This window comes from Nycticebus coucang, chromosome 22 (genome assembly GCF_027406575.1).
Source record: "Nycticebus coucang isolate mNycCou1 chromosome 22, mNycCou1.pri, whole genome shotgun sequence".
Classification (NCBI taxonomy): Eukaryota; Metazoa; Chordata; class Mammalia; order Primates; family Lorisidae; genus Nycticebus; species Nycticebus coucang.
This window is the reverse complement of record NC_069801.1, coordinates 7758597-7770639: the sequence shown is the minus strand read 5'-3', so window position 1 is coordinate 7770639 and position 12043 is coordinate 7758597. Positions and strand designations below refer to the sequence as shown.

The 12043-nt window shown below is 49.0% G+C and overlaps 1 protein-coding gene across 4 annotated transcripts in view; it reads left to right on the top strand.

Annotated features, from left to right (window-relative positions):
- The first annotated feature begins 6021 nt into the window (after positions 1–6021).
- The window catches only part of CASZ1 (castor zinc finger 1), a 143030-nt gene continuing 137008 nt past the window's right edge, over positions 6022–12043 (top strand). For 2 of the 4 annotated variants that reach the window (XM_053577298.1, XM_053577305.1), the window contains exon 1: positions 6022–6146. In XM_053577298.1, the coding sequence (XP_053433273.1) occupies positions 6062–6146 (85 nt within the window). In that variant the 5' untranslated portion in view covers positions 6022–6061. Of the gene's footprint in view, positions 6147–6783; positions 6811–12043 lie in introns of those variants that run through there. The other 2 variants (XM_053577304.1, XM_053577303.1) reach the window with 2 other exon arrangements.

Below are 12043 nucleotides of genomic sequence, written 5' to 3'. Positions count from 1 at the left end.
GGGAAAATGAAAGCAGGCACAAAGTATGGGTCGTGAGCTTGGAAAACAGGTAGTATTTATGATGTAGAAATCTCTAAGGCCTTTCTGTCGAGGGAGGTTTCAGGAAGGTGTGGCGGAGGGATAGGAGGAAGAGGGCAGCTCACATCTGTTGAGGCTGAAGGATTGAGCCAGACACCCCCCAACCCTGGGCCCCATCAGCTGAGCAAATGCCTGAAGAGCTTGGGCTCCGGGAACTGTTCTGGAGAACTGTCAAGGTGCTATACTCTCGGCGGAGAAGAGTCTGCCTGGGGTCTGCCTTTCCCCCCATCCCTGCCTGAGATTGCAGGTCTGAACAAGGCCACTCAAACCTTGAAACAGCCCCTGCTTGTGGCCAGCATTGTTCTAATAAGGATTCATTACTAGAATCACAGACGCTTTCACCCATTAAATTAGCAGGGGTTAAAAAAAAAAAAAAGACAGAGAGAGAACACCAAAGGTTGACGTGCGTGCAGGGAGATGGGCTTACTCATACTGCTGTCTGCCAGGGAAGGGCAAATGAACACAGCTTTCCCGAGAGGGGGCACTTTGACAATGGCTATCAAAAGCTTTAAAATGTATGCACACTCTTTGACTCAACAATTCCACTTTAAGGAATGTGGGCTATTATTTATGGACAAGGATATTCATTAGAGTTATTTATAATAATGAAAAGAACGGGAAACAAGTTTGATGCTCAAAATTTCCAATCGTGGAGTATTGCTTAAGTAAATTGTGATCAAGCTCTACAACATGGCCATTAAAAATCCTGATGTGGAAGGATATTTAATGACGTGAGGAAAATGTTCATGTTACACATTCATGGTAGGCTAAAAACACACCACGATCCCATATATTTGGTGTGATTCTGATTTTATGCAACAAAACAGAAATCAAAAAACAAACAAAAAATCTAGACTGAAAGGAAATACACCAAAACGTTCATAGTGATTCTCCATGGGTGGTGGGCTTACAGATGATTTAAATTTCCTTCTTCCTATTGATCTGTATTTTCTGAATTTCCTACAATAAACATATATTATGTATATAGTCAGAAACAAATAATTATGTACTTTGCAAAAAGAATCAGGGAATCTCGGGGTGGAAGAACTTTGGAAAGTTCATTAACCTGGGTGGGATTTGGGAACAAAGGTCAGAGTTTGGGGGAAAAGCCCCTCTCCCATTCTCCCTCCCCATGACTCCCAAGGGAGACATTTGTAAATAAAATGAATGAACTCAGCTTTTTAAATTTTTAATTACAACTTGCCCAGTAATCACCATAATCACTTATCTCAGGATCTAGTTTAATTATTTAGTCACTAAGTATCTAGTGAGTACCTGCTAGGATGGGGGCCTCTTACTAGGCACAGGAAACCCCAGAAACACAGACCCCATCCAAGGAGAACCTCAAAGTGAAGGAAACAAGCCCACCATTACCCATCATTTCAAAGTTGAAAAATTGTGTTTCTTTGCCAACATTTATTGAGTGCTTATTGCGTACAAGATCAGATGCTTTGTACTGTGATTTCTTTGGTTCCTTTTGTCTTTTACTGGGTTGAAATAGAATTGACAGTTAACGGACACGTTTTTCTGCTTCCCTCTCCCCCTCTCCCAGTGCAACTCACATCTAATAAGTTTCATCTCTTTAAGAACATAGAGCAAAGGCAAAAAGTCTTGTTGCACTGGGGTAAGTTTAAGAATGAGACTTATGTTGCCTCCCTGCCCAAGTAGTTTGTCCTGGGGGAGTCAGACAATCTGCTTCAGTCTTGGGAAAGTTATTCTTCATTCCTCAGTTTCCTCACCTATATAATGGGTATGTTCATAATCATAACTACCTCATATGGCTGTTCTGAGAGTCTAATGAGATAATACAGGAACTTAGCATGGTGCCTGGCATGTAATAGCCACTCAGTAAATATTAGCTAGATTGATGTACAATCAGGCTTTGCTTTTCATGATTGCAAAGGACCAGAAACCAAAAAATTGTGACAGCAAGCTGAGCTGTGATTACTTTCAAAGCTTTCCCAATTAAACATACTGAGATAGACGTCAATGTATTTGTCTACAATCAGAAATGATGAGCCTCCTGGGTGACAGGTAGAGTGCCTGGCTCCTGAGCTTTTGAGACAAAGGCCCTCAGAGTGGGGAGGTATATGTGTGTAGGTGTGTGTGTGTACATGTCTTCCTGGGAGACTTAGAACTGGGAAACACTCTTGATCATGTGCAGGCTGCTTAGAGGCAGGAGGCTGGAGAGATGACCGTGATGGGACCCTTAGCTACCTACCTTCTCTCCCACGGGGCAGCCTTCTCTGCTGAGCACAATGTACCAAAGCCTTCCATTTCCTCACTGCAGACCTCCGACCAAATGCCAGGGAGCAGAAAACTTGGCAAGGCCACATCAACCTGGAAACTCCTGGGAACTCCTGGGTTGTACCAGCTCCTCCTCCCTCCCCCAGTCTTTGTCCTGGGATCTTTCTAGTCATTTTCCTACAGCACAGGTGTTTCAAGAGCAGGGACCACTCTGACTTATCTTGATTCAATGCCTGACTCCTGGGGAGAGAGTAAGGGCCTGCTTTGTGCTGGGCACTGTTTAGGTGCTGAGGACACAAGAGGACACACAACAAAGTCTCTGTCTCCAAGAAGCTCCCATTCTTGGAGGGATGGGAGCATATGAAGGGGCATATGAAGAGGAAATATGTGAATGAATAATAAGAAAAAGCATTTTGGACACTCAAATAGGATAAAGTGATAAAGTCTGGGAGCTACTTCAGTGAGATAAGAGACCTGCATAGCCAGTCCGGTGTGAAGGAAGCAGCCTGCAAAAAGGCTGGTCCAGGCAGAGGGAACAGCAAGTGTTGAGGTCCTGGAGTGGAGACAAGGTTGGTGTTTTCTAGGACAGCAAGAAGCTACCTAGGGAGAGGGGAGAGGGTGGAGGGGGTCCAGGGACAGGCAATGGCCAGATCTTGAAGGGCGGGCCTTGTTGAGCATGGAAAAAAGTTTGGATTTTATTTTAGGGAAAGCTCAGGAAATGCAAAATTGAAGAAAGAAGAGAAAGAACATCCGATTTCAGTCCCTGCATAGGGAGTGGGAGTGGAGAGAGAAAATGGCAAGGGATGAAGGATCATGGGGAGTCTGATTGAGACCCAGGCTACTGTTTGGCTGAACCATTCTCTCCTAGCCTCTTGCTTTACTCTTTTTCATTTTTTTTGAGTTGGGGGTGTTGGTTGGAAACAAACACACCTTCCTTTTTCACCTCCTGCAAGGTTGTCTTTCCTCCTCCCAACCTTGCCACCTCAGAGGAGGTTCCTTTTAGAGAAAGGAGGTGGCCTCTTTGGGGGGTTGGGAGAATTGCAAAATATCTGAGAAAATAAATGTTTTCATAAAAGTTTGGTGGATGAGATGTGGCAATTGGAGATGAGGGGGCCTTATTGTGTGTGTGGGGGAAACCTGAGTGCGACCTAGGGAGACCAGCCAACTCCCCAGCCAGTCCTTCCGAGGGCAAGGGCTTTTTCTCATTCATCTCTGTCTCCCATAGCTGCAGAGATCTGCTCTTCTTTGGAACCCAGCAAATGCCTACCCAATGAACAAATGAGTGAAGGATTATTGTTGGAGGAAAAAAAAGGGGGCAGAAGAGAAGAAGGAATGCAGAGAGGACAGGAAGAAATGAGAAGTAGAGAGAGCAACAAATGTCCCAAGGAGCAATGACAATTACTGGCATTTATCGATCAATATCTTGGCCCAGGCCCTTTTCCTGCATTAACTCATTTTAGCCTCTCAACAATCCCAGGCGGTAGATACTATTATTGCCCCCATTTTACTGTTGATACAACTGAGGCACAAAGGGGTCAAATGCTTTACTCAAGGTCACCCAGCTGGTGAGTGGTAGGGGTCTGACCCCAGAGCCAGAGCTGTTAACCACTTCTTTACATTGCCTCAGGAGCGGACTGAGCCTGAGTCAAAAGGAAGAAGGGCTCTTTTAGTACTTCTCAGCTACTACCCCTCACTATGCCTCAGTTTCTCCTTCTGTAGGCTGGCAGAATTGGGCTTGAGATCTCTGGAATCACTGCGCATTCTGCTGAGTCACTGAGTACAAGGGTCTTAGAGATGGTGGAAGGGCACCCAGTCCCAGAGGATGACTTTGATGGTAGGGGACAGCAATGGAGAATAATGAGTCAGTGGTCTGTGGGGGCTGTTAATTATTGGGGTAAGAAGGGGAAAAGGCAAAATGACTCTGAGAGGCGTATCTAACCCCCAAGTATTTCCTGTGTGGACAAATCCTGAACTGATCCCTAGGCCCATTCCAGGTAGTAAGGAGCTGATTTTTGGAAACAGAATCTCACTCTGTCACCCTGGGCATCATAGCTCACAGCAACCTCAAGCTCTTGGGCTCAAGCGATCTTTGTGCCTCAGCTTCCCAAGTAGCTGTGACTACAGGCACCTGCCACAAAGCCCAGCTGGTTTTAGAGACGCGGTCTCACTCTAAAGCTCAGGCTGGTCTCAAACTGGCGAACTCAAGCAATCCACCCACCTTGGCCTGCCAGAGTGAGAGGATTACAGGCGTGAGTTTCCATGTCCCACCTACGAAGCTGATTTTTTGAGCTGGTTCCTTCTCCAGTCTAAAACAGGTAGGCATCACTCAGTATTTAAGGAGTGTGGCAAGGTTGCACTTCCTCCCCCAAATTTTGGAGGCTTTCTTAGAGGATAGGGCAAATTCTGGTCTCCTCAGGGCCAGAGGGCCAGAAAGTCCCTAGTCTCTGTCCATTTGCTTTTGGACCAATTAACTTGCAGTTTAAGGCAGGAGATGGAATGTATCCCAGAAGATGCTTGTCTTGGGCAATCATCACACAGGGCTTTGGGTCACTTCTAGTCATGAGAGGCTTTGCTGATACTTTGCAGATTAGGCCCAGAAGTCTACCAGTCCTCCACAAGGTTTACCAGCTGGTGGCATTTCCTCTTAGTTTAATGCATTCTGTTGAGCATCCTGTCTCAAAGTTGTGGGTCATACTTTGAATTTTTATTCATTTATTTGACTAATCATTTATCTATTTGATTTACAATTGTGGTCAATTTCTCACTATCTCACCATGGGGGGGGTCCAGGTTTCTTTGGGTTTCACAGTATTTCTATCCCGTCCTCATGCAGAAGGGAAAAGAGGTAGTGTGACTAGTTCAGACTCTCTGGGATGGGGGTCGCCTGGCTGAGACAGGCAGGACCAGGGCCCCTGGTCCCAGGGGTGGTGCTGACTTCTAACTAACTGGGAGGTGGGAAGGGTGGGCATGGGAGAAAAGGGGGGCTTCTTCGGTGGAGTAAGAAAGTCCCCAACTAAGAGGCTCTACCACCTGGGGGCTGGGGATTAGCTTTACCAAGACTCCTTATCCTGTTGCCTTGGTTTATTTTCTTCATAGATCTTTTCACTCTCTGGAATTATATTATCCATTTGTTTTAATGTTTATGATGTGCTCCTCCCTCCATGAGAAGTTCCTTCCGCGCGGCCTATTTTGCTCATTTCAGGTTTATTTCCTGCACAATTGACTGAATGAAAAACTCCCTTGCAAAGTGCAAAGCAGATATCACACGGTGAGAACATTACGTTCCTTTGGGTTCCAGAATTTTAACATTCTAACTTGCAAAAAAGAGCCAGTTCTTCAGTGAAAAGTGGAAACCAAACTTGGGGTCCCTGGGAGTTCAGAACAGGTGAAAAGTAACCCACTCCAACCAATTCTCTCTTCTCCCCCAGCCTCAACTCAAGTCAGTGGATGTAGAAATCTTTCGCAGCCGCCAAAGGGAGCCGCGCGCTCAGATGCTCCTCCACAGGCCGCGTCTAGCCGCGCGCGCACACCGAGCTCAGCGGGGGCGGTGGGTGGGAAGAAACCGGGAGGGGAAGGTCTGGGGGTGTGAGGGTGGAGCGGAGCCCGGCCCTGAGATCCGGCCCGGGTTTTGCATACCACCCACTCGCCCGCTCCGCCGCGGAGAATTCCATAATCACAGCGGGCGAGAGCGGAGACTGGGAGCGAAAAATCCGGGATCCGGCAACTTTGGGCAGCGCATGCGCGTCCGCAGCGCTCCATCCCAAACACACACACATTTTTCCCCCGGACTTGGAAAGTCACCCAAAGCCGCCCCAAGTGCAGGTAAGAGACTCCGCTCTCCCTTCGCCGCGGCCCCCCCTACTCCCCAGCTCCGCCGGCCTTGCGGGGCGCCTCCCCGCTCGCCGCCGGTCCCGGTGCAGCCCCCCACCCCCGGGGCTGTCGCTTGCAGCAGGCAGCGGGCGAGCAAGCGAGCGAGAGAGCCAGCCAGCCAGCCTGCGAGCTGCGGCTGCCACCCAACTCCGGCCGTGCGGGAGGCAGGGGGCACGAAGGGCTGGCACCTGGGCGCGGGGCGGCGCGTTGCCCGCTGTGGCCAGGGGAATGCCCGGCGCGCGGCTCCGGGGGAGGGGAGGGCTGCTACTCCTGGGGGTCACTTACTTCAACTGAGGGGGCGGCGGGGTAGGGAAGAAGAGGGGGAGGTGCCAGGCGCTAGTGCAGGACTTCACAAATAGGGTGGAGGCGCCCCCCGCGCTGTGGGCTCCCAGGGGGGGCAGGTGTTCGCCAATACTGGGTAATCACTCCTTCCCCCAGCACTCCCCCCAGTCACCCTCGGCGACAGGGTAGTCGTGCGCTATCCGGGGCAGAGGAGCAGGGGTGAGGGGCGCCTGGGGTGACTTTGCAAGACTTTGCCCAAGGGAAAGGGTGGGTGGGGAACCCCTCCATCCGGCTCCTGTGCCCCGATAACGGGGTGTAGATGCTGCCGGCAGAGGTAGGCAGTCTTCTCATAGGCGCGGGGTGCCAAGAGGTGCCCCCAGGTGGGAAAACGAAGTCAAGAGATTTCTTGGATGGGGGAGCGGCGCCCCCCTTTTCATGTGTGCTTGGGAAGTTTATCTCAAGTGCGCTGCTCCAGGCGCGGCAAGTGGCGCTCCTTACTCCCTTCCCCACCCCACCCCCAGCCTCCCCGGGCGAAGGGCTGGCAAGGTTGGCAACATTGAGCATAGAGAGCCGGGCCACCGGCTCAGGGCCGCTCTGCTGTCGGCCAGAGGCTGCCTGGATCGGGGGAAAAGTTCGGGGGAGTTAACTGCCGCTTTTGTGTGCGCTGGGAGAGAAGTTGCGCCCGGGGACGTGGGACGCTGGGCTGGTGGGCTGGCGGGCCGGCGGGCTGGTGGAGCGGTGCGCTCCCTGGGGGCTCTGCAGCCTGGGAGTGGGCCAGGAGGAGTCTCTTCCCACAGGGTGGGCTGAGGGTGACCTCTGGACTCAACAATTGGGGAGGAGAAGCCCTGAAGTCAAGGGCGCAGGGCTGAAATAGGCACCTGATGGAAGACAAGAGTGAAAAGTAGCTTGTGGGGGGCACGGGAACACCAAAAGAGATCTCGGCTGGGCCACTCAGTCACTTGGGGTCGGGCTTCTTGGCAAAAGAGCGCGTGGTGGCTGGCGGAGGAGTGTCGGGGAGCGGGGCTCCAGGGGGCGCGCGGGAATAGGGGGTCGGGCCGGACCAACAGTCAGCTCCCGGGGCAGGGGCTGAGTCGTGCGCCCGGAGCGAGCCGGCCGGGCGGAGCGGCGGCCGGTTTATTTTTACTCGGTGGCATTTGCAGAATGTGCAGCTGATGGCCGTCGGCCGCCAGGAAGTTTTGCTTTCTGTTCTTTCGCTCTCTTTCCGAAGCCAGCGCGACTGGGAGCGGGCGGGCTGGGGAGCCGGGCCTGGGAAGGGAGGGGGCGGCCGCTGGGATAGCGAGGTGCGGGCAGGGGTGCCGCTGGGGCCGCGGGTGGGGGCTGGCCCGGCGCAGGCGGGCGGGTGGTTGCTGGGCCGCTGGGGAGCGTTTGGGCGAATGTCTGTCCCCAGCGTTGGTAGCTCCTTTGCGAAGGGAACAGGTGTATGCGCCGTCAATCACGGCGGGAGGGACATTTTGGGGGCGTAGATTAAGATAATAATAATAGATTTTTCTCTTAGGGGGTGGGGGCAACTTCTTCCAAGTCATCCTTGGCCCGGTCCGGAGTTTGGGGAGGACTGAAGCGCTAAGGGAGGCAGGGGGCCACTTCTTTCTCCACACAAGTTCCTCTAGACCCAGTCTCAGTATAGGAAGCCGGCCCGGGTGCCGCGAGGATCTCCTTCCAGTCACGCTGGGGAGGGTATGGGTGCGGGTGCGTGCCCACCGGGAAGCTGCAGTAACACCCTTCCTCTAAGTACTCAGCTGGACCACTGGGCCACGAGGAGGGGGTGCCTAAATGGAGTCTGGGGGCACGCCCTTCAGTGTGTGTGGCTGTTGCACCCAACACCCGGTACCCTCACCAGAATAGAGGGCAGTAAGGGGAAAGGGACAGGGAGGTCTCTGGGCAAAGTTGGTAAATTTAGGACGTCTCTAAGGTGGTACAGGCTCACAGAAAGAGCGCGCGAGGGGACTCGAAAACAGATCGCTGGGTAATATCGGTGCCCCCCCCGCCCACCCCACGGCGCGCGCGCGCGCGCGCACACACACACACACACACACACACACGCGTCGCGGTCCTAAAGGGAGCTGTCCCGGCTGAGCAGGAGCAGCTGCGCCGGGCGTGGGGAGGGGGGTTGTTGGTCCCCGGGGGCTGCGCCCGGGCTGCGCTCCACGTGCCCGGAGGGGGCGCTGGGTTGTTCAGCGCCCGAGCGCAAAGCGCCAGGTTTGCGTCCTAGTGGCGGCCAGGCGGCGCGTCCCGGGCGGGCGTCGCGACCTGCGCCATCTCAGGCCACCCAGGCCACCTCGCCCGAACTCCAGCTGCTTTCCCACTTCCCAAACTTTGGCTTTTATAGTGTGCCCTTCACTGAAGCTCCCAGACCCTTTCTAGGGGCAGGGCGGGGAACTTCTCCTTTTCCCGCAGTGGCCGAGGTCTCTGTCCTCGAAATCCGGCGAATTGGAGAGATTGTTACCCCGCCCTTCCCAATCTTGTTAGCCACCTTAGAGGCGGTTAAGGAGAGTTTATGGGGAATATTGTAGAACTTCAGTAATCAGGTTTCCAGCGATCTTATGCCTCCTGTTTAATTTATTAGACTAGTTATTTATTCTGTTGATGATAATCTGTTGCTGGTTTCTATGGAGATGTTAAACTGATCTCTTTCAGAAATCAAACTCCATATGCACTAAAACGTTTAAAGGGGCAGTGCCTCCCTCCTTTCCCCCCTTGCCTATTTTTGTTTGTTTTTTAGACTTTGCACCTTGTGGAGACTTCGTGTCTTGCTCTGAGTCTCCGCGAATTTTATTTCCTTCTTACGAAGGCGAGAAGCCCGGGAGTCTCACGCTTTGTGTCAAGTATAGCTATTATGGCTAGAAGAAAGCGAAGGCTTTGATCCCTAAGTTGCATCATCATTTAAAACAGATCATTTCACCACCACCCCTTCCCCCCAATCATATAAGAGGAAAATTCTTTCAAGATCAAAGAGTCCAATCTAAAAAAAAAAAAAAATCTATTGTTTAAAAAAAATAGGAAAGTCTGTTAAATATGAAACTCCCCTTTATATCTGCTCTCCTTCTATTTAAAGAATTTTTTGAATAAGAGAAACAAAACTTGTAGCTTAGCTAATTTTTCATACTTATTAATAGTTTATCTTGCCCCCTCCCCATTTTTAATTTAAAAAGAAGTTCAAAGTTAGATTTTTCTGCCTGTGGGGGTTGAGGTATATTTGCTTCTCTTTTAGATCCTGACCATCTGTTTTTGGAAAATTAGCCTCTGGGAAGAGGGGAAAAGGAGTTTTTGCTCAAACTTAATGGAGTGCTTTAAAAAAAAAATTTTTTTTTTTTTGGAGAATTGTCACCCAAATATTTTAAAGTCCTATTTTTCCCTGCTTTTTTGGAGAATAGCAGCAACCTCTGGTGTGTGAGCGTATATGAACATGAACTTTTCCCCCTTTTCTCCTCTTCTTCTCTGCTCAGGTATTTTTCCGTGGACTTGTGACTGCAAGGGGGTATGCAGTGAATTAAGAAAGTAAGGGAGAAAAAAATTATCTTGTTTTGTGACACTGAAAAATTGTGAACCTACTCTGACTCAGATATTTATCACGCTGACAAATATGATATAAAGCAATTGCATTTCCTAATGATCCTTCGGGACTAAGTTGTAGGTAAAACCATTTAATGCATTTTTAATATTAAAGTAAGGTAGGGGTTCCATTTTCTTGGAGGTAGGGGGAGTGGATGTCCCTGTACAGAGAGGGTGCTTTCTGAGTAGACTGCTTTGCTTTTTCTACTAGACGCCCCCCCCCCACCTCTACCCTTTACATTTCCATTTACTTTGGGGAGGGTTGAGCCATACACAGGGCATTTGGCTTTCATAAATAAATTTATATCTGGCCAGAAGGTCCAATGCTAAATAAGAGCACACTTTAAAAACCCAGACTCCACCCCTGCTATAGGAAATAAAACAGAGGCAATACTTGACTTTTTGTCTTCTTCTGTCATCCTGGCTCTCTTTTATATTATTTTATACTGTAGAGGGGGTAGGTAGAGTGGTTATTGCTTCTTGGCCCAGAAGAGAAAGGAACCATTCCTATTATTTCCCTCTTTGCTGTATTTTAAAAATTTGTTTGATTTGGATTGCAAACAGAACAGAGGCTTACAAGTAGAAAAGAGCACTGTGGCTTTAAACTCAGGAGTTTGCATATTCTCCTTGTATCTTTCCCCTTTGCTAATTATTGTGTTGTTTTCAGAGCAAATATGTCATATCCATGGCGACCGGGCAGGTTTATTGTCTTTCTGAAGCAATAGCTCACATAAGTAATTAATGACTTTCTTTTTTTTCCTCTGGCTTAGGTTAAACAGATCATTCAAGGAAAGTCATATCTCTCTCTTCTCTCTCCCTCCCTCCCTCTCTCTCTTTCTCTCTCTCTCTTTTTTTAGCCTAGTGACATAAGAACATGAGTAGAACAAGAAAATACTTTAACCAAGAAGTCAACAGCTTATTTTCCCCCATTTCTTTTCAAAGCTGAAGTGTCAGCTTTCAGACATATGAGGCTGTCATTCTTGCAGCCCTGAGCAGTGCACTCCACGCCTGGGTGGGAAATCCATTGCAAGGTTGTGCAGCATGGGCTGAAGGGAGGTGTTTGTATGGGGGGGAGGAACCTGAAGGAATTTGCTTTTGAGGTTGGGGAAAGCACTCCAAAATGAGTATTTCTCCTGTATTTAGCAGAATTTAATTAAATTGTTTACAGGAAAGAATTAATGAGTTGGGTAGTACCATGTTCCCCCACCTTTCTTCATTTTCCAAGTCCAGTTAATTGGAAAGACAAAGTTTTTCTTTTTGATTCACCTTCAGCTTCTGCTTTCTCTGGCCTTTGTCTTAAGTGCTTTTTCCAGGAAAAGTAACTTTTGGAATCCCCTCTGGTTAATATTTCCAGAATGATAGTGGGGTTTTTGCTTCTGTTTTGTTTTTCCCCTTAGACCTACGGCTTGAAGTTGGCATCTGCTTCTCAGGAATCAACAACTCTGATGATTGACCATGGCCTGGATTTTTAAACCTTTTTTTTTTTAAATGAGAGGGAAGCCTGTTAGCATACAAAATTGTATAGTCGGCATATCTCCTGTATCTCATGACAGTATTGGGAAGGTAAAAGCAATTTTTTCTTTATTTTTTTTAATCACCTTTTATGATCTACCCTTTCTGAGTGGACCTTTGCTAATAAGAAGCCGTATGATGTCACCTCTTAACTTTAGAAATGTGCTAGATGTCCTACTAATATTCTCTGACAGCTCTCCTGGCCCCCTATAGACATATATTGAGCTTATTTATACTGTCTTCCCACCCCTTTTTAAAATTGCATGTATAGCCAAGGTTTTGCCTGTGTCCTTAAAAAAAAAGGGGAATAAGATAAAGAGAAAAGCATTTATGTTGTTTCATTCACAATTAAAAAGAATATTTTCCCCCATTTAAACTAAGCTCAGAAAGGCTGTGAGTCAACAGAAAAAGTCTTTAGGCTTTTGGCATTGAAAATAAAAATATAAAGAAGAGAGATTTATTTGGTATCTGGTTTCTGAAGAGAA